General features: G+C 32.4%; 1 protein-coding gene across 1 annotated transcript in view; it reads left to right on the top strand.

Annotated features, from left to right (window-relative positions):
* The window catches only part of LOC139511117 (uncharacterized), a 35,773-nt gene extending 12,931 nt beyond the window's left edge, over positions 1 to 22,842 (top strand). Inside the window, exon 4 of the mRNA XM_071297689.1 lies at positions 22,825 to 22,842. Coding sequence (XP_071153790.1) covers positions 22,825 to 22,842 — 18 coding nt within the window. The remainder of the gene's footprint in view (positions 1 to 22,824) is intronic.
* The last annotated feature ends 1,630 nt before the right edge of the window (positions 22,843 to 24,472 follow it).

Here is a 24,472-nt window from a genome sequence, read left to right as displayed (position 1 = left end):
TTCGACTTCGACACAACGAGGTTCGACTGTATTTCAATAAAATAGATAGAAAAAAAAACAAGTTAAAAAAAAAGAGGAATAAAAGCATACCATCATCAACAACTACGTACATGTACTAAATTGAAACTTCATCGCTTGGGAAGGCATCTGGACAGTCATGTAGCAACACAGCATAAGAACAAACTGTAAAAAACATTTAAAATGAACTTTCCTTGTCAGTTCGGTACAAAAACAAATAACCAAAAAAAAAATGAAAAAAATTATTGATCTATTATTCAAAGCCAATTTACAACTTAAAAAAAATCTGTATCAATGTTGCCATTGTAGCTCTGCAAGATTGTAAAAGCTCTAGATAAGTTCTGTAACTCTGAGGTAAGTGCTATGAAACATAGGTTAACCAACAGGATGTTTTGTTATAGTTAAGTCTTAAAATAAGATTATAAATGAATATTTCAATTACAAATATTTTCAAATTAAATTCCCTATCAATAAGGGCATCTCTTTAAATTTGATTTTATGAAATTTTGGATTTTAATATCCCACAATATCATATGACTGTCAACCACGAGTTACCTTACATTAAAACATTTTAGATGACTATCTGATTTCAATTATCCCTAGACCGAATATTAAACCTAAAATTCGACAGAAATTCAATGAAACGCATAAAATAGTTGATCGTATCGATATTTTTTACTTTTTCACTTGAAGGCACTAAATAGTTGGCGTCGAAGCTAGTTGTCGTCTGCCACAATGTTATCAGGTAATAAGATGAATAAAAAAACACAAAGAAATATTTGCTGATCGTGTATTATTTAAGTTAGTGACGTAGTTGTCTTGAAATGTTTTGACCTTATGTTAAAAAAATCCGTTGTAAAAATCTACCATAAAATTTTATGATATTCGTGTTTAATTTTCCTGATTCAGAAAAAAAATCTTAGTCCAATTGTTTGATCGTGTTGGTCCATTTTTTTTTATTTGAAAAGGAGACTTTTCAAGTTGAAACGTCTAAATGCGGCTTGATAGTGACATCCGGGCGCTTTGAAACCTAAACATTGCCTATTTGTGTTGTAAAGAGTTTTGTCTGACTTAACTACTTGTCAGTAAGTGGGGACACTTGAGATGAATCGAAACAATTAACAACATACTAATAACTTATACTTGTTAATAAGATGGTGCTTGAAAAATATTAATTCTATTCACATGAATACCTTAAATATGTCAACAATGCATCCGCTTGGGAGTTTATCTTTCTTATGCATTTTTTTACAAAACAAACCACTAGAGCTCACTTGCAAACATAAATTCATGTGGCGCTGTATCGGCGCGTCACGTAATGTTTACATTAAAAAACAAATAAAAGTACCACACCATGAGATATTTTGAATTCCACATGGTCTGTGCATATGACAAACCTGATCTGATTTCAATATGCCTTTCTTTAGGGGCATAACTCCTCTCTGTAAACAACACGTAATAATTGATTCATACTATTAAGTATTCCAATTTTCTCAGAAGGAATCAAATTGAATTTTTAAATCCCTCAAACCGTACAAGTGCTACAAAACCAGGTTTAATCCACCATTTTCTACATTTGAAAATGCCTGTACCAAGTCCGAGATATGACAGTTGTTTTCCATTTGATTTGAATAGGGACATTCAGTTTTGAATTTTCATTCGAGTTCATTATTTTTGTGATTTTACTTTTCCCTTTCAAAGAGCAATTTCTTGTAAACTAGTTACAGATATCAACTAATTTAGTTTAAATTTTAAACATATTGTATTTGCTAAATCTAAGCAATTGAATGAGACACAAATACATTATACGTGTGAAGTCTTCCCCATAGTACAATATGATTACCTTAAACAAATTTTCTGAAGGCCGATTAAGATTGTTAAGTAAACTATATCTACATGTAGTGTAGTTTGGGCAAACGAACAAGAAATGATGAGCATCATCAATAGCTGACCCACACTGACAGGAAAGATTCAGTATAATTTAAGCATTGAAAGCGCCATAAATTAAGAGAAAAGCGGAACATCGCATTTGATATAAAATAATATCTTGTTGTCTCGAACTTTACTCAAGAGACTATCTTTTTCAATTATTTCGTGAATTCAGATACAAAGCCGATGTTGTGAATGTTTAGATAAAGCTTATTTCGTTCTCGATTTGTGGATATAATAAAAGATTCAGTGGTAAATGAAAACCTACAAAATGGAGCAATGATATTTTGACCGTTTCTCAACAAATAGATGGATTACATAAGGTACTCAGGTGCATGTTTTGATTCATATTAGCAAACATCTGTAATTTTCTTCTTCTTTCGTATAACCTCAGAGTACAGCGTTTTAGTTTTAGTAAAGATACCCAACCGATGAAACATGTCTTCAGTACACATATCAATGTTATGTCATGATAGCACAACAGTATCATTATCCTGAAGGACGTGACAGTTTACCGGTACTGACATCGACCTGATAGTGGCACATTTGTAATATATAATAAATTGACAATTTTCATGCATGCACTAAAGAACTCACAGAAAACAAAATAAATACTCGATTGGAAAGGCAACATATCGACAAAATGCACAGAATTTAAGAAGGTTTATTTTTTAGAATGACTGACATACTAGGCATCTATCAAAGGGAAAACTACAGTGTAATATTGGAAAATCAACATTACGACGTATTATAAATCTTTTTAAAATTGCTTCAGATAGCAGTATTTGTATTTCAAAATTCTGTCTAACACATTTGCTGTAGTTGATATTTTATTCTTCAAACTAAATTGCAAAAATGTGGTATATTGAGTCAAATGTATCGGTTTTGACATGTTCCTGGATTCTAGTGACACAAAAACTGATGTTTCTCTACTATAGAGGCCAGATTACACTGTCATTTTTATTTATCGTCATACTAATTCCTTCTATGCATCAATTTGCCAAAGTTGCGGTTTCTAATAATGTATTTTTAAAAGATAGACAATTCTGATTTGATTATGGCGTGTTGTTGTCTGAATTAAAAAGTTGTATGACATTGAGGACTTGAAAACTATTGATAAATCAATTTTCTGGGAAATAAGTATTAGCTACTATACAAGGGTAACAAAAGAACACATGGTCCTTATATCTTCAAAAAAGAGGGGCGAAAGATACCAAAGTGACAGTCAAACTCATAGATCGAAAATAAACTGACAACGCCATGGCTAAAAAAGGAAAAGACAAATAGACCAATAATAGTACACAAGACACAACATAGAAAATTTAAGACTAAACAACACGAACACAACCAAAAACTGGGGGTGATCTCATGTACTCTGGAAGAGTGAGCAAATCCTGCTCCAAATGTGGCACCCGTCGTGTTGCTCATGTTATTACAAATCTGGTAAATATTCTAATTCTTTATAGTCAATATAGTATACTCAAATTCAAGGATATTGCACAGCGTTAACTAAACACACTTAACATAACAGCAGTTCCTAATACCCGTTACAAAAAATATAAGGTTCAACAGAACACACTCGAACAATTAGGAGGGGGGACTCGAGGAAGGTTGTAAGTTCATGCTCGACAGGTGAAATGCTCTGTCTTAAAATAGATATAGGAAGATGTGGTGTGAGTGCCAATGAGACAACTCTCCATACAAATAACAATTTAAAAAGTAAACCATTATAGGTTAAAGTACGGCCTTCAACACGGAGCTTTGGCTCACACCGAACAACAAGCTATAAAGGGCCCCAAAATTACTAGTGTAAAACCATTCAAACGGGAAAACCAACGGTCTAATCTATATAAACAAAACGAGAAACGAGAAACACGTATATATTACATAAACAAACGACAACTACTGTACATCAGATTCCTGACTTAGGACAGGTGCAAACATTTGCAGCGGGATTAAACGTTTTAATGGATCCAAACCTTCTCCCTTTTTCTGAAACAATAGCATAACATCACAACAAAGAAAAACATACGATAAAATATACGTACTCCTAACAAAATATATTGATTATTTAAAGTCATTACGCATCGTGCAATATTGGATAGATGAATGTGTCTCATTAACTCTCAGACATTACGAAGTATTTCACAAACCATCAATACATGAAACACCCACACTGCATGTTTGATTCAACTACCTTTTAAATACTTTGATTCGAGTGCCATCGAAGAGACAAAATAGAGGTTTCGCGAACCAACTTATAAGCCTGATATCTTGGATAAGTTTTTACAAGTGTGCAAAAGTCAGTGTGGTAAAAGGCTATATTCAATTTGGTCCCTTGATTAGAAAAACACGAAGCAAATCAAATATAACAAATAACATCCTAAAGATGTGTATTTATCTTACCTCCTATACATTTCTAGGAATGTGATTGGTTAAAAGCGTCCGCGTGAAGACCGTGTATATTTGATATTAGATTAGTAGGGAGGCGGGGCTTATTTCATACACGGTTATAGTGGAGTTACGTCCCTTTATATTCCATATGGAATTTACTGACCCCATTTATACCGTATTAGGTCACTAGCACACTATATATATATATGTAACTAATAATATTAGTCTTGACATATATCAGTTACTAGTGCTATGTGGATTATTTGTATTTGAATTTTATCTTGCATATTTGTCGTAAACCATTTAACTTGCATTAAAGGAAAATCTGTAAGACCACAAAATTGCTTTCTTTGAGACCTGTTTGCTAACTTTTGGATATGATCAATAGCCTTTCCAAAAAAGATTACTTTTATACAACGTGTCTTATACAAGGACGTTATTGAGATACTGAATGACTTGAAACAGATAAGTTGTTCGGACGGGCCTTGCATTCTCAAAGCCAAGTATTTGAAAGCCAATGATGTACAAGAATAAAAACATGCAGTTGAATAGCTATTATACCAAAAAAGGTCCACAATGGCCAAATATGTCAAATTAGCCTGAGGGAGTTAAAACCTTACTGAAGTAATTATTTATGAGATTGTAATTTTTTTATATTTTTTTCGTAATTAATTTTATTTTGTTAAAACACATTCCGTACTGGACGGTCATTATATATACTACAGTAACTGTTTTCTGTAATAATGCATACTGTTTGGAACGGTTCGTACTTCATTGTACTCTTTGAAAATACATATATTAGGAACAGGTTAGTTCTTCGTTGTATTCTGTAGAAATAATATTTTATGGAACGGTTCGTATTTCATTCTATTCTGCAGACATACATGATACTTTATGAAATGTTTTGTACTTCATCATATTCCGAATAAATTATACATAATGTATGGAACGGTTCGTACTTCGTTGTATTTTGTAGAAATAATATTGTATGCTACGATTCAAACTTCATTGTATTCTTTACAAATACATACTGTATGGAACGGTTCCGGTTCCTTCTTCATTGTATTCTGTAGAAATTATATTTTTTGGAACGGTTCGTATTTCATTGTATCATTTTGAAATCATATTTTAATGAGCGGCTTGAAAATTGATACATTGTTTTCTGTCGGAATCAGTAAGGAACAGTTCGTACTTCATATTGGTTAAACCATAAACTAGCAGATGATCGCAGATGAAAAGTGTTTCTACTTTTTTGTAATACAAATGGTCCGACAGAAATATTGCCGATTATATGATATATATACTCTCATTATATATTCGTATTTAAAGAATCGCATGTCTTTTTTCTGGTAATGCATAGTTCATAAATCATGATTATAAGATCATGTTAATTTTATTTTAATATTATTTCTATCCGTCCAAACTAATATATATTATATATTCATAAATCAAAAATATAAAGTCGCCCTCGTTATCATGTCGAACAATCTTACGACGTCCATTATGCGTGCATTAGTTTTCACCTCGAATGACAAATTTCCAACAATTATAAACAACTTCAAAGAAAAACAAACTTTTATGCCCTTTTTATTTTCTTTACGCTTATGGTTTCGTGCGATACGATCAGTTTTAAGACAAAAATTGAATAAAACATCAAAATAAGGCTGAAGTAGTGTTCTGTAGTGGTATCTTTATTATCAGAGACACTATATTGTGATGGCACTTAAAATGTTTGTAATAACTGCCTCATTTTACATTACTTAGTCCTTCAAACGTAAATCCGGTTATGTTTTCTTCGTAGATATAATAACCTTACACCATACCTTAAATATATGGGTTTTTTTAACTTTTGTGAACGCCCTCAATAGAAGACGTTCGAGATTTTATTAAAATTTAGAATTAGATGAATAGCTTACTTATTTTTGGAATAAATCTATATTGCAAATTAGTTACTTATGAGAAAACATGACAAATTGTGGTCTACCAATAAGGAGAAAGAACAGTTGTAATATTTTTCAAGGTAATCGAAGGTATAAAAAAATTGCCAGAAAATATAAAATGGGTAATACTAGCATTTACAATAAATCCAGATGATATTAATTTCTGCATGTAAAATCTTCCTTACGAAATTTGTTCGTTTTTTTGACACTCAGAATATATCTTTTCGATTTATTGTTAATTTGATATAGTCCTGAATTACTAGGGAAATCAAATTAAGTAATACATGTTGACTCCCCCCCCCCCCCTTTTTCCCCCAAAAAAATGTATTCATAGTATTCGATATTATGTTCTAAGATACAAGTTTTCAGCTGAATCATTCTGATTGCAATACTGGAGGAGATACGTAAGGATTATTGTAATTAGAAGATAGTTACGACATGTTTATGACTATTGATGGCTATAATGAATAAAGCTTGTCATTACATATCGATATGATTATTGAATTAAATTTTAATTGTTTCCAGCTGGTGTTTAGATAAATAAAGTTGTATGTAAGTTGTCACTATCATGTTTCGTGGTCAATGCAAAATGAAATATATACCAGTTAAAATAGCGACTACATACAATAATGTACACAAAACAACCAAACACATACACAAAACAGATGGAACGCGCACAAATTAAATTAAGGATTTTTTTATAATCTTTAATTGATTGGGTATAAAATAAAATTAGCGAAAAACATCTGTCTTGTTAAAAAACTGTGTTACAACAATCATTATACAGCAGAACATTGAGATCAACAACCCATACACAAATCTGATACTTCAAATCAATAAATAATTTACAATAACTGAAGTAATAAAAAAGAAGATTCAGATCAGCATGCCATATGTATTAGATACAGCCCTGTCAATGCAGAATGATAGTCTTCAAAAAAATTAGGAGGGATCTTTCAGCGATTATACCATATTTAATTGAAAAGCATGAAAAATGCAGGGTGTTCATTTTCATTTAACGCCGAATATCACACAGCAAGGATAAACATAAAATTGAATCAATACACTGGTTAACATACCTCTGGAAGGCCTAGCTTTGAATAAACCTTTTACAATAATATCTGGGACTAAGGCCACTTGACACTTTATCCACTGGATGTGCACTGATTCTTTTAGGTGGGTTGAGCACTCACAGACATATTTAATCGCCCAAATTCTATACAGGTCATGAGTATGAAATTTAGTGGTTGTCGTTTGTTTATGTATATCATATTTGGGTTTCGTTTATTGGTGTGGGTTTTACTCATTGTTGAAGGCTTTGCGATGACCTAAAGTTGCTTACATCTACGTCATTTATAGTCTGGTGGATTATTTTTACACAGACCCAAAGTGAAACAAACAAAACATTTTAATCGGCGCTGATGTAAAATTGAGAATATAAATGAGGAATGTGTCAAAGCGTCAACAACCCATAGAGAAGACAACAGCCGACATCAATTGAATTTTATAAAATTTCGACAATAGAAAAGTTAACACGAGAGCACCTATAATGTCGATTTACCATTATATTCACATGCCCAAGTGTATATCTCTCCTAAATCAATTTGACATGATTTTCGAACTCATTGGATATATATTGCTTGTGTTTTAAAACTCCATTGTGAAAGGTTTAGGATTTGGCTATACTTTAATATCCCTAATGGTTTTGTATTTCTTCAAGTGTTCCAGTATATTTTACATCAATGGCTTTAAAGTTTTGTGTTGGAGCATTTCTAAGGAAGGTACATGCAGTACAACGCTTCAGACGCATCAAACTTTAAAGAGTTTCTTTTCTTTTTAACACTAGATCGAAACCACTGCTGGTGTACTTCTAGTCCTATACGGTATCATTAAGTCCATAGTCAATTCTTTGGTACTGTTATAATATATAATATTCCTTTATACATAAATTAGGTCGTTAGTCTTCTCGTTTGAATTGTTTTACATTGTCATTTCGGGACCTTTTATAACTGACTATGCGGTATGGGCTTTGCTTATTGTTGAAGGCCGTACGGTGACCTATAGTTGCTAATTTTTTTGTCATTTTTTTTCTTGTAGAGAGTTGTCTCATTGGCAATAATCTTCTTTTTTATACTTTCTCAAATTTGTAAACGAAGAGTCAAATATTTATGTTATTGTTTACTGATATGTTTATTTCCTTGTTTAATCTGTGTAAATCAAATTTGTTTTGCATTACTATGACTTTTTTTAACTAATGACATGTGATACGTTTACAAGTGACATGATATGTTACACTCAAGAATTTCTTGATATCTAATATCGTGAGAGAATTCCATTTGGAAATTTAAGAATCCATTTAAATTCATAACACTTTTTCAAAATAAAGTTTCACTAGTCTTCGCTTCAGTCCCTTTTAAAAATAGTTATGAAACCCGAGACCTCCTGTGTAAAGTTAAAATCGGACCATATGACAAGCAAAGACAACAAATGCACAATAATGGTTCTTTGATTACACCTCTAGACAAAGAGACTATTTGATTTGTAACTCTTGTTTATACTCCAGGTTACCCCCAAGGATTTGTATTGTCATGAAGTGAAAACAAGACGCGTATATATTTTTGCTTAAACATGCAAGAAGTTTAAAGCTTATTTGTTGGAAGGAACATATTCTAGTTTATATCTTGTATTTATTCCCTCTTCAATAATATCGACTCATTATCGATAAATATATCTCAATGACGGATTGGACTGATGGAGATGAAACTTAATGTATCGGTCAAGCCTTTGTATTACTTAGTCCTTAAAAGAGTACTAATCTTTCGTATAATATCGTGCTTTGAAGAGAAAATATACGAATGGCTTGTAAATTCATTAGTGGCTTGGGCCAAGACAATAAAAATCCACCAATCAGCCAAGGTATGAATTTGGTAGTGTCTTGCGTCAAGACAATAGACTAGTGTCTTGCGTCCAGACACGAGACATTAACCAATCAGCCAAAATATGAATTTGGTAGTTTCTTGTGTCCAAACAATAGACTAGTGTCTTGCGTCCAGAGAATAGATTAGTGTCTTGCGTCCAGATAATAGACATCTACCAATCAACCAAGGTATGCATTTGGTAGTGGTTTGCGTCCAGACAATAGACATCTACCAATAACCAAGGTATGCATTTGGTAGTGGTTTGCGTCCAGACAATAGACATCTACCAATCAACCAAGGTATGCATTTGGTAGTGGTTTGCGTCCAGACGATAGACTCCCACCATTAGCCAAGGTATACATTTTGGTAGTGGTTTGCGTCCAGGCAATATACATCAACAAAGCAACCAAGGTAAGAATCTGGTAGTGTCTTGAGTCTAGACAAAAAGACATCTCCCAATCACGCAAGGTATGAGGTCGAAATAAAAAAAAATCATTTCAATGAAATATTACTAGATATATGAAAATTTGAACAATATATATGATAACTTAACTATGAATTCAATTCATTAGTATTTGTTTTGGTGCTGTCATACTTAATCCTTGTTAGTCAATACTAGTTATATTCGTTTAATGTTTTTGAAATGTTTTTGAATTTCTTTATATAAAGTTATGTTTATATAGAATGATATAGAATGTAGATATTAAAAGTTTATATTCATAGTATTTTAAGATCTGTAAATTAACATAAACTTCTACTATCGAAATAAACAGTTTACAATCATTTGTATAAACTATAAAGTCTTACACTTTTATTAGTTGTCTTGATTGTACTTTGTATTAGTTCGTTAATCAATCTTTTGAAAAGCATGCAGTCGTCAGTCAGGAACAAATCTTCTTTGAATATTTCAAGTCTGTCTTTGATGAAATCTATTTGTCTTCCAGTGCACAAATTACAGAATGGCGTCTTCAGGAAGAGATGTAACAAACATGACTATTATCATTGTAAATGAAACTGACAACTTTTATCTTAATAAATGTTTTAGTGTTTGCTTTCCGCTTGTTTATAAAATTGGCAAAGTTTACTTGAAGACGCCAAGTTGTGTATCATAAAATTTCTCAGACAATTTAATAATAATGTATAACAAATTTCATTTGATTGAATTAAGACATTATAGTACAATTGTTGCCTTTACTACTGGATATTACCGATGTTTGGGTGCATTTTAAGTAAGAAATAAGAACACGAAGAAATCACATTGAATTGACAGATATTGACCGACTCAAGGGTAGTTTTGTTACAGAAATAATAGTATTGTTTATGCTAAGAGATGAATTTTAATATAACTATAAAATAAAGGCGTGTGCGCTTCCCCTTTTTCACCCACCACACACAATTTTGGTCAAAATCATTGAAATTTAAAAACTGAAAACCATGGAGGTTATCTGTGTTCCACGTATTAAAAAAACCCAACTATTTCAACTCTATAACTGTTTTAACGTTATAGTGGTTACTCTTTAAATGTCTTCAAATAATCTTTGTAGACCTCTTGTGCATGCCTGATATCATTAACTTATCAATTTTCTACGCTTCTATTGTATCGAATTAATCGGCGCAGCCAAAAAAATGAAAATAAAGGCGTACAAAACCACTTTAAAAATAAAACCTAGCTGAAAGAATGATTTCAAAGCCAACTTTGAAAGCCGGAGTCGAATTATGCTTAATCCGGGTAATCAGTAGGATAAAATTCGATCTGGCAGCAATGGCGTCGATAAAATTATCCTGTACTTACAATAATGAGGTCTTAATTATCAGATATGTTGTTCATGTTGACGGAAATTGAACTGGAATGTTAGAACTCTAATAACAGAGACTTTATGATGATCTTCATCAATCATGTATTGGTGCATATGCCTGAAACTCATTTTTGACTGTTAAAAATTAAAATAAAATAGATTGTGGCCGAAAATACATGTTTGCGCATTTTCTTTCAATATGAGTTCATGTTATTGGCACAATATACATTATACGATGTTAATTCAATTATTAAGATAATCGCCTGGTTAAAAGTGTTATTTTCGCAAAATATATTCATCATCGTCATTCAATTCTGCTTAAAAATGCTCAAGTTTTTTTTTAATTTTCAGTGATAACTTTTACACTAGTGTGTGTATAATAAAACCGAAATAAAAATACTTTCTTCTGAAAATAATGTCTTCATCTGAGAGGACAACTGCTTAATTTGTTTGATGTTTTTAAAAAAGCTATTTACACTATCGTTCAATCTATTTTCTTTTTTTGGAAAACACGTCGATCTCTGCGTGTCAAAGAACACGAGCAATAATGCCTTGGGTTTCGTAGCTGTCATATTATAGGATATTTCTTTTCCTGCCAAAAAGGCCTTTGTTTTCCGATGACGATTTAAATTAGCCGCCGTTTGTCCCATGCACCATACTTTTCAGATCCTACCAGAACTAAAATATCAGTCAATAATCAAGTACCTCAGGTAGACTGTGATACACAGACACTTGTCTCAGAAAGTACCTCAGGTAGACTGTGATACACAGGCACTTGTCTCAGAAAGTACCTCAGGTAGACTGTGATACACAGGCGCTTGTCTCAGAAAGTACCTCAGGTAGACTGTAATACACAGACACTTGTCTCAGAAAGTACCTCAGGTAGACTGTGATACACAGGCACTTTTCTCAGAAAGTACCTCAGGTAGACTGTGATACACATACACTTGTCTCAGAAAGTACCTCAGGTAGACTGTGATACACGGACACTTGTCTCAGAAAGTACCTCAGGTAGACTGTGATACACAGACACTTGTCTCAGAAAGTAACTCAGGTAGACTGTGATACACAGGCACTTGTCTCAGAAAGTACCTCAGGTAGACTGTGATACACATACACTTGTCTCAGAAAGTACCTCAGGTAGACTGTGATACACAGACACTTGTCTCAGAAAGTACCTCAGGTAGACTGTGATACACAGGCTCTTGTCTCAGAAAAAAATAATTCTGTATATACCTTAATAAAACACTATAGTTAGGTATACAAAGGATTATTTTTACCGAATTTGTTTTCTTTCAATCGATTTATGACTTTTGAACAGCGGTATATTACTGTTGTCTTTATTTACGGACGTTGGTAGGTGCCATTGATATTCTAACTCTCTATAGCGACATGGCTTACTCGTTATAACGACTAAAATATTATTCGTGGACCTCATTTTAGCCTATATTCAAGCCTTTGAGGGCTGTATGCATTACGTTTACTGCGCTTCGCATAGTTCCTCAATGCCATAAATTAAACAATATAATTGTACTATTTCCTTTTCAAATGATCAGATCACGTTTATGACATTTGATTACTGTTTCATAAATTATTAAAGAAAAAGTTGATATTTGTAAACGTCAGATGACTAATAGCAGTATAACTTCCAGGTTTTCCCTATAATGCGGAAAATCTCCGGTAGATGACGGAACCTGGCGCCAAGTTACAAAAACATAATTAGATCAAAGTCTTCACCAGACAATAATAGTTAATGATTTGATATGTATAATTTATCAAACTTTTTATTATTGTGTGAAATTGGTCCGCTATTAAACACCTGGTGCATAAAACGTGGTACTGAGTGGTGTGTAGATCGATGTAAGTGACTATCGCAGACGACATCAAGTCTCGTACAATAGCAAAAATATGATACATATATCAAATAACAGTTTGTTAAATAAGATGTGTTTCATATATTTTAATTTCTTCATTTTGTCCGATAAAATATGGTGTTCTTCCTTCCTTTCAGTGTTAATATATTTAATAAAACAATATAAAGAAAATCATACGAACACAGGCTTTTTTTAATCGTTGTTGAATTTTAAAATGTGATCGTGCTATTTTCTTACTATACATTTTTTGTGTGGTTTTTTTTGGTGGGAGGGGTGTAGTAATAAATGCATTAACACATAGAATTCACCGTGAAACATAATATTATTTATAAAATGCTCTGCTTAAATGAATTGTTTCAAATTACCAGGTTGATATATTTTAAACTAAGTACTAAAATTTGATACGAATCTAGGGAAATGTGGAGACCAACAGAAACTAATCCAGTCGTTATATTCCGACTCACTATCTATCGCTACGTAGGCGAGATGATACTGACCGATAGCGGACCACTGAATCATACGAGTTTAGGAAGAAGATGTTTACAAATTCAGGATATTGTGCTGTCTTCTATAAAGAGCGACTGATGTGGGAAAATGACCAAAAAAAAAACAATATAAAAAAGAAGATGTGGTATGATTGCCAATGAGACAACTGTCAACAAGAGACCAAAATGACACATACAATAACAACTATAGGTCACCGTACGGCCTTCAACAACGAGCAAAGCTCATACCGCATTGTCAGCTATAAAAGACCCCGATATAACAATGTAAAACAATTCAAACGAGAAAACTAACGGCCTGACGTTTGCAAAAGAGATACAATTTCTTAGTATGACAACTGCTGAATTGAAGCCTTCTGACTTAGGAAATGCGCATTGCGCATATTGTGTGTTTGAACATGTTTAACATGTTTGTGAACTCCCAACCCTCCCTCTTACTGGATATGCGGTGCAACAACACAACATAATAAAACAAAAAAATAATAGTTGGAAAACGCTCTATACTATATTAAATACTTTGTATTCCAACTTCATCTAAATACTACAAAAAAACAGCCAACAAACGGGACACATATCTAAAATATTAATTCAAATTCAAATGACCAAATGTTGAATATTATTTGTTGTTTTGTTGACGGAGATACTTCTCTGCTGATATCAAAATACAACGATTGGCGCTCAAATTGTTTCATTTCTGGAGATTTTCATGTTTAATATAATTTTATCTAACGATAGTATACCAGTGAAAGCCACTATATTGTAATACTTGTAATATCAGTCACAATAACTATTGGCTGACGGGTAAGCAGATGAAAGTGTCGTAAAAGTTAATTATCCCCCTTCTCTTACACGGAAGCTTAACTACATGTCATTTATTATATATAGAATAATGTACTACCAGTTCATGTTTATAGTAACAACTGACCTTCAAAGCGAAAAAAAATATACACGAAAAGAAAAAAACACACATAATGAGTGAACTGTACTTGATCGCGTTTAGCAGTATTGGTTTTTGCAACTTTTCCCATAGTAATTTATAATTAAGTTTATCGAAATTAGATCTATATTTTGCATCTCGGATAACTAAGTTACTTTACTCATTTTATCTAATTCAATCCAATTAATCACTTTTCAGGTTCACCAATACCTCACAGTGCAAACAAGTATTGCTCCAGACTTGCATGCACAACTTTATAAAAATATTTCGGTTATTTAGTTTACGGTTTGGAAAAATACGGAATTTCTCACACAGTTATCGACATCCTTTTATTTCCATTCAGTTCCAGTGTTTAAATTATCTAAACTGAATACGATTAAACTGATATTATTTCATTTAAAATAAAACAAATAATTATAAAACTGTAACACCCTATAATTAGAATAAAAGTTTGTTCGCACACAAAACAAACGGATAAAAAGAGAAAACACTACACAAAATAACCAGCGGAGAAAATCAAATTAACCAAAGACTCAGCAACACAAATCAAACCAAAGACTCAGCAACAAAAATTTAACCAAAGACTCAGCAACACAAATCAAACTAAAGACTCAGCAATACAAATCAAACCAAAGACTCAGCAACACAAATCAAACCAAAGACTCAGCAACACAAATCAAACCAAAGACTCAGCAGCACAAATTTAACCAAAGACTCAGCAACACAAATCAAACCGAAGACTCAGAAACACAAATCAAACCAAAGACTCAGCAACACAAATCAAACCCAAGATTGAAAACCTCAAATCAAACCAAAGACTCAGCAACACAAATTTAACCAAAGACTCAGCAACACAAATCAAACCAAAGACTCAGCAACACAAATTTAATCAAAGACTCAGCAACACAAATCAAACCAAAGACTCAGTAACACAAATCAAACCAAAGACTCAGTAACACAAATTTAACCAAAGACTCAGCAACACAAATCAAACCAAAGACTGAAAAACACAAATCAAACCAATGACTCAGCAACACAAATTTAACCAAAGACTCAGCAGCACAAATCAAACCAAAGACCCAGCAGCACAAATTCAACCAAAGACTCAGCAACACAAATCAAACCAAAGACTCAGAAACACAGATCAAACCAAAGACTCAGCAACACAAATCAAACCAAAGACTCAGCAACACAAATTCAACCAAAGACTCAGCAACACAAATTAAACCCAAGATTGAAAACCTCAAATCAAACCAAAGACTCAGCAACACAAATTTAACCAAAGACTCGGCAACACAAATCAAACCAAAGACTCAGCAACACAAATTTAACCAAAGACTCAGCAACACAAATCAAACCAAAGATTGAAAACCTCAAATCAAACTAAAGACTCAGCAACACAAATCAAACCAAAGACTCAGCAACACAAATTTAGCCAAAGACTCAGCAACACAAATAAAACCAAAGACCCAGCAACACAAATTTAACCAAAGACTCAGCAACACAAATCAAACCAAAGATTGAAAATCTCAAATCAAACTAAAGACTCAGCAACACAAATCAAACCAAAGACTCAGCAACACAAATCAAACCAAAGACTCAGCATCGCAAATCAAACCAAAGACTCAACAACACAAATCAAACCAAAGACTCAACAACACAAATCAAACCAAAGACTCAACAACACAGATCAAACCAAAGACTCAACAACACAAATCAAACCAAAGACTCAACAACACAAATCAAACCAAAGACTCAACAACACAAATCAAACCAAAGACTCAACAACACAAATCAAACCAAAGACTCAACAACACAAATCAAACCAAAGACTCAACAACACAAATCAAACCAACGACTCAACAACACAAATCAAACCAACGACTCAACAACACAAATCAAACCAAAGACTCAGAAAAACAAATCAAACCAAAGACTCAACAACACAAATCAAACCAAAGACTCAACAACACAAATCAAACCAAAGACTCAACAACACAAATCAAACCAAAGACTCAACAACACAAATCAAACCAAAGACTCAACAACACAAATCAAACCAAAGACTCAACAACACAAATCAAACCAACGACTCAACAACACAAATCAAACCAACGACTCAACAACACAAATCAAACCAAAGACTCAGAAAAACAAATCAAACCAAAGACTCAACAACACAAATCAAACCAAAGACTCAACAACACAAATCAAACCAACGACTCAACAACACAAATCAAACCAAAGACTCAGAAAAACAAATCAAACCAAAGACTCAACAACACAAATCAAACCAAAGACTCAGTAACACAGATCAAACCAAAGACTCAACAACACAAATCAAACCAAAGACTCAACAACACAAATCAAACCAACGACTCAACAACACAAATCAAACCAACGACTCAACAACACAAATCAAACCAAAGACTCAGAAAAACAAATCAAACCAAAGACTCAACAACACAAATCAAACCAAAGACTCAACAACACAAATCAAACCAAAGACTCAACAACACAAATCAAACCAAAGACTCAACAACACAAATCAAACCAAAGACTCAACAACACAAATCAAACCAACGACTCAACAACACAAATCAAACCAACGACTCAACAACACAAATCAAACCAAAGACTCAGAAAAACAAATCAAACCAAAGACTCAACAACACAAATCAAACCAAAGACTCAGCAACACAAATCAAACCAAAGACTCAACAACACAAATCAAACCAAAGACTCAACAACACAAATCAAACCAACGACTCAACAACACAAATCAAACCAAAGACTGAAAAACACAAATCAAACCAAAGACTGAAAAACACAAATTAAACCAAAGACTGAAAAACACAAATCAAACAAAAGACTCAGCAACACAAATCAAACCAAAGACTCAGCAACACAAATCAAACCAAAGACTCAGCATCGCAAATCAAACCAAAGACTCAACAACACAAATCAAACCAAAGACTCAACAACACAAATCAAACCAAAGACTCAACAACACAAATCAAACCAAAGACTCAACAACACAAATCAAACCAAAGACTCAACAACACAAATCAAACCAAAGACTCAACAACACAAATCAAACCAAAGACTCAACAACACAAATCAAACCAAAGACTGAAAAACACAAATCAAACCAAAGACTCAGAAAAACACAAATCAATGCAAACCAAACCAAAACCGTATATATTTTCAGGTCCTCTGGAATGGGAATGCATATGCCGGTAAAAAACAAATATAATTAGAAAGGATAAAGCAATCAATTCAAACAAAAATTTCGGATACGTACATTGTTTGGGTTATAAAATATCTGTTCGTATCTGTTTTCACAGAATCTGAGATGCTCCAATATCAATCTTTTAATTTACTTAAACATATCTCCAATTTGGAGGCTTTACTAAAAACTACGATACCAACCTTTCAATTTTAAAAATTAACAAAGAAACAACAAAATTATTCACAATTAACTTTGTATCAAAAAGTAGTCTAAAAACTGTATTAAACCTCAATTTAGTCTTAATCCTTTCACTGACTCCGAAGTCCCAACTTATTTGCTTAACATCTGATTCCTGGTTTGGACAGGTGCAAAGAAATGCAGACAAATTATAAAACTTATAAACAAATGCAAATAAACTTATTTTATTTGTTTGTTATTATGCTTTTGATTATTTGTTTATTTTATTTTGGGGCGGAAAGGGGGGGGGGGGGTGCTCATAACGTTCCTGATGAAGGTTGGTAAGAGCTCTACGAACTCTAAAGTAAATGAAAACTAAATTGTAATTAATATCAAAATAACAAAATTAGCATTTACTAGAAAATCAATCGACCAATAGTTGCTCAACATCCAATCTATGATTTGAAGAGTGAACGAATCTGCAGACAAGGTTAATATTTTTGAGTCCCTCTGATAAAAAGTATTTGTGGTTAAAAAAACATTTAATATTGCGAGTAATGTTTCAAACTTTTATCAATCCCTTCATATCTTTAGAACCGTGTAAAAAAATACCATATGCTAGTTCTTTGGAAGATTCTAAAATATTTGGAATTATTTACTTTATATATTTCTTGATTTTTCTTTGTTGCTGTCTATGTTCTATTTACGATCGTATTGTTTCAGTCACACTCAGTCACGGTCCTTATGTAAGTAATGTTTTGTTTTCTTTATATCTAACAACAACGAAAACGTGAATGGTTCTGTTAACTTCAACCATGTATATACATTGTTAAATTGACCAACAGGCTATAAACATGGAACATATTTATACGCCACATGTAACAACGCCCCAGTTTGTGTCAAAACAGACATAGCAATAGTACATTTCCGTTTACCACCATGTTCACGGTGATGCCAGAAACGGGTTATGTTAATTATTAATATGTATCATATCAGAATAATTAACAAATGACATTGATGGGATTAAATTTTCGTGTTGATCATTTCTAGGATTGATAGATGTGGCGCCTTCTTGGTCTGTCCATTCAGTCGTGATGAGAAATGTTTTGACGGATAATCATAACTAACGTTATACGTCTATGTTATACTATGTTTGTAATTTACTCAATAAGACCTAATTCGCTGGTCAAAAATAAAAGCTTTCTTCCAGGTTACATTTTACCTGGTTTACCGTGGTTATGCATTAGTGAAGCTTTATTATTAAATGTTTCCCTATTACAGAAGATCGTACATTTTCAAAAAGAAAACGTGTTTGCTTATGACATAAATAAAACCTAGTGACTTAGTTTAAAACTTTGTTGAAGTTCTTGTAGACAAGTAACATGACATGTTTTGTCGACTATTGTTTTTTTCTTGGGGGGAGGGGTAATGTTGCTCTGCAGTGCAGCCAGACAGCAATCATATGAAAGACGATTCTCGACACTCTTAAAGAGTCCAGCAACTTATATAGACACGATGCATTTACAGTTCGTGATTTAAGGGCAACAAAGTGAGGAAGTACCGATCATGAGTTAAAACCAATCCCTTGCAAAAAAATTATTAAGAATTATGCTCTGTATTGGAATCAAAATTAAGGCTGATAGATTGTTGAATTTCAAAGTGATAAATATTTATCGAAGAATAATATTTCAAACAACATTATTCATAAACAGTCTGTGTTCTTGGTGATAATATCATTGACTCCGCATCGGTCTCGGAAATGTCGTAAAAGTTCGAAACGTTGCTTTTTCAAGAAAAGACCATAAACAAAATACTAGAAAATGTTGAGAAAGATAAACCAGTTAAAAAGAAATTAAAGAAAGTTTTTGTCAGTTTCACAAGTGCATTATGTCAGATTTGTTTTGTAATAAGGTATTGATAAGTTCACACATTTTATTTACCAACATATTCAGTTGAGTACGATATAGAATTAGAATTAAACTAATGAATAATAAATATAATACAATACAATCACGAACTTGGTGTAGTTATCATTATCCTAAGCGCTAGACACGTGGCGTTAGATGTTCAAAATTCTACCATTAAAGATTGGATTCTCATGTGTACTACTTCGATACTAGTCCTATGTAATTCCAATTTGTTCTGTAGCATATGCTTTTACCATGGATAAACATGTGATACCAAAATTGTTTCCACTAAAATTATATTTTCACATAGAAATATATCTTGAAATTGCATGTTATTTATCTAGATGTCAGTCATCGAGAGACGTAATGTTTCTTATACTCTGAAGGTATGACATCACTTCAACAGTTCAATGTTTAGTACCTTTAATAATGTTTTAATGAAGAAACCAAATGCTAAAAACAATTATTATATTAAAAAGTTAAAGAGTATGTCTCGAATTTCTCAAAGACAGATTTTATTGATTAAGAACATTTATGTTTAGATTGCAAAATTTACATGCATTAAAAACTTTTTAATAAAAGAAAAATAATCCCAACATATATATCTTTGGCGGGAAATCTATAGACAATGCAGACGATAATTGTGATATCAAATAAATCAAATCAAATCAAATCAAATAATTTTATTGGTGTTTATTCCTATAGAATAGAAAAGAATAGAATAGAATATTTTTATTTCCAAATTACAGGGCCCATAAAGGGCATAAAATCAGATACAATTGATTAGAAATGATACCAGCTGACATTTTCAAAATACAAATACAAAAATAAACAAACAAAAAAACAACAAAAAAACCAAAAAACATATTTTCTCAATGATAAGAGATACATATTTAATATCTACTTTGCGTGGAGGTGTTATTCATACTATATTGTTAATTCAAGATATTACAATAAGCTTCAATACTATAAAAGCTCTTAGAAACACTATGTTTGCTTTAAATGAATGTTCAAATCATACATATCGCTTATCCCAGCTACACATACAGTACTAATGTCCGTATGATTACTTTTCAAAATGAACTAAACTTATCTTGATCAGACATTTTAACAAAAGATGACAAAAGAAGACTACATTCAATGAGGAAATGGAACTTATCTTCAATTCCATCCTTGCAAATTGGACAAATTCTCTGTTCTAAAGATGTTCTAGTATATCTAGTAGAAGATATTTTTCTAATTCAAAATTATTTTTGATATTTTCTTAGTTTATTACCATGACTATCTTTATTAGAGTCACTAAAAGAGCTTGTTTCCAGTATTTAATGAACTCCTCTTCTTATTTCTTTTGAAATGAAAAAAGCATTTTTTTTCTTTGACATAGTATTTTGATTTTCCCAGACATGCTGAAAACCAAGTTTACCTAATAACACTTTTAATTTACTACAAAAACCATTTGAAAAGTTTAAGTTTTCATTGTATGCTTTCTTTACCATACTCTAACTTCTAACTGTCCATATTAATGATATGAAGTCAAAAATTAATTGCATTTTTAAGGGCTAACAATGAAACTTGGAATAAACCTTATTCAGAGAATACAGCATTATTGACTATGAAGGGAGGCCAGAAGAAAAAAATATATGTTTGAAAAATGAAATTTTATTTATTTTTCTTGCCGATGAGAGAAATGAAGAAGTGCCACTGCCCCAACAGGAAAAATCCCGAAGACAGGGTCATAGGTAAATATGACTGTTTGATAAGTGGGAGTTATTCTGAGGAAATTTTCGTCCCATTAGACAAGGAAATGAATGTTTTAATCCAAGTTACGTGTAAATTTTCAAATCCTTCTGATTCTATACGTAAATTTATGCATAAATATAAATATCGACCATCAATTATTTATATCATGACATGTTTTTTCTGTTAAAATTAAACGCCTAAAACAAGTTTTAATCATGATATTTAGAACGATTTTGCGGTGTAAAAAGCCCAGAACTCGCTCAGTGTCATGTGGAATCGTTGATAATATATATACAGCTGCATATACAGTTGAGTACTGTAGTATAGGATTATTGCATGAATATTTGGGAATATTGTTCCGAGTAGAATTTTATATTGCACGAGCTTGTGAGTGCACTATATGTTCTACGAGGGACAATAAATATTCCCCAATATTCATGCAATAACCCTTTTAGTGTATAGCAATATAATATTTGAAAGTAAAAATTGGTTTAAACAAAGATTTTGTCGTTGATGACGTCATAAATTTTTGAAGATTTATTGCACGAGTGCAATATTGGATTTATTGCACGCTAACTTTTGGTTACTTTCTGTGGGAAATATTATATTGCTATGCAATAATATAATTTATTTGGTTTCAGTCTGAAATACGCTTCAAATATAACCAACTTTGGATGCTGATAGTAAATACAAAAACAAGTTTTGTCCGTATCTTCAAATGACAATAAGCATTTTTTTTTTAATTAAACATTATGCTGCTCCATTCCAAAGTATAAGAAGTACATTTGACTGGGCAAAAAAAAAGAAACCGGTTTCCTTGATATTTTCTTTAGACTATGAACTATACTCGTTAAAAATAAAAGGGAAGGCATTTTACGACATTCTCAGTTTCATCGTTCAGTTTACAAATTAAATTAATTCAGACCACTGTCGTATAATTAGGAGCTAGGGAAGCTTGTCATTTTCAGAAGCCCCTCCCAGTTTCCAGTCTACTATATCAGACTTATTTCTTTAGGTCTATCTTTAGAAATTCCGGAGAGAAAATAGTTTAACAAATGACAATGAAAGCTACAGCAACACCAATAACACAATATTAATAACACATAAAATCGCTGATGATGATATCAACGTTTAACTTATGAGAAGCTGCATGTGGACAGCAGTTAAACAACCAAAAGAACTAAGCACAAACAACTACTACAAGGGTTAGGGAGAAATCATTTAACTTCAAATGGGGTTGGTTTTTTAGTAAGAAAAAATAAACATACAGACGTGTCGACACAACTTGCTCGTCCGTTAGACATCGGGAGTAAAGATAAGTTATGAAAGAATTAAAATATGCAACCTACACGAACTTCCATAAAAAGAACAAACGATACTGAACCGACGACGAGGCATTTGAGTTTGGACAAACGCTTAAGTTTTGGTGTGTAAAACTAATTTTTATTACTATTCACAGCCATCATCTGATGTTTGATACATGGATAGACAAATAACACATTGTTCTTATAAAAACTTCCTATCAAATTCGGATAATTGGAAAACTTTACAATTCTACTATGTCGGTCTATTAAGGCTTAGTATGAATGTCACTTTTTTTCTAATTTCAAATATACAAATGAAATGAACATATCAATAATATGAATCTGATGTACAGTAGTTGTCGTTTGTTTATGTAATTTATAATTGTTTCTCGTTTCTCGTTTTTTTATATAAATTAGACCATTGGTTTTCCCGTTTGAATGGTTTTACACTAGTAATTTTGGGGTCCTTTATAGCTTGTTATAGCCAAGGCTCCGTGTTGAAGGCCGTACATTGACCTATAATGGTTTACTTTTATAAATTGTAATTTGGATGGAGGTTTACTTTTATAAATTGTAATTTGGATGGAGAGTTGTCTCATTGGCACTCAAACCACATCTTCCTATATCTATATCAAAATAACTATTTGAATATTCTAATTTTTCCTTTAAATTCGTATAAGAACTTTGATGTATATGTATTCTAGAATCAAAATGATTTGAGAAGATGATTGTCCATCTGAGGAAGCTCGTTTGTAAATTGCCTGACATTCTCCTTTTGAAGTATAGGCTGTCGCATGAGAAGTTACTTGTAATATATGTCTTAACAATAATCGTTTCTTGTATATGTCGTCCAACATTACTTCACGAATAAGTGATTTACGTTTATTTATTATTCATGTTAAGTCTTAAACAAAAAATAGGCCCTAGGACATGGTAAAGTTTTAATGATGTATAACTTGTAGACGCCAGAATACATCATTATGTCTCATTGTTTTATATTTGAGGCATCCGAGGGTATATGTGTTTTATAAAAAGTTCTACATGTATTTGACATCAAGTCGGATTGATTAAGGAAATGTTCAGACATAATTGATGTCAGCGATTGCCGAAATTAAACATTTCATAAACTTGTACATTAATAAATGATAGTTCTATCGTCTGGTAAACGCATAGGAAACAAATGAACCAAACATGAGTAAGGTATGTCTATACCCTTCCATTGATCCGCATCATTTGAGTGAGCAGACACCCTCCAGTCCGCTCTCAGGTCTATACATACGCGCTGTCCTTGGGATCTGGTCATTTATATTTGGTCCTTTTGATCATCGTTGTAGCATTTTCTACAGCTCGTCATTCCCTTTACATCGTGATGTGAAGTAAGAGGGAAGATTATTATTAAATGTCATTCATTTCTTTTACGTCTTAATGTATATCACATCTCTACTTATACATTTATTTGAATCGGCGAATATCAGCTAAATATAGTTTCTGTCCGTGTACCATTTGGCTTAGTTTAATCTTCTAAAATAAATATCAACAGTTCTTGTCAATATTGTTGTATTTAGGGACGACATCAAAAGATCGATGTAGGATAAAAAACTTAAATCAAATAGTTTGGGGTGGGGGGTCAACATTGCTGCAAGTTTTGTTAATCTAAAATCGATTTTACATATACCCCTATTGGTCAATCAATTTTCCCCAAATTAAGTTAAGAAGGGGGGGGGGGGGGGGTCAGTGAAAAAAACTATGTGAATTAAGTTTTTTATCCTTCATTGAACTTTTGATGTCGTCCCTTATATGCGC

Source organism: Mytilus edulis, chromosome 2 (assembly GCF_963676685.1).
Source record: "Mytilus edulis chromosome 2, xbMytEdul2.2, whole genome shotgun sequence".
Classification (NCBI taxonomy): domain Eukaryota; kingdom Metazoa; phylum Mollusca; class Bivalvia; order Mytilida; family Mytilidae; genus Mytilus; species Mytilus edulis.
The sequence above is the reverse complement of the archived record's forward strand: the minus strand, read 5'-3'. Positions and strand labels throughout refer to the sequence as shown.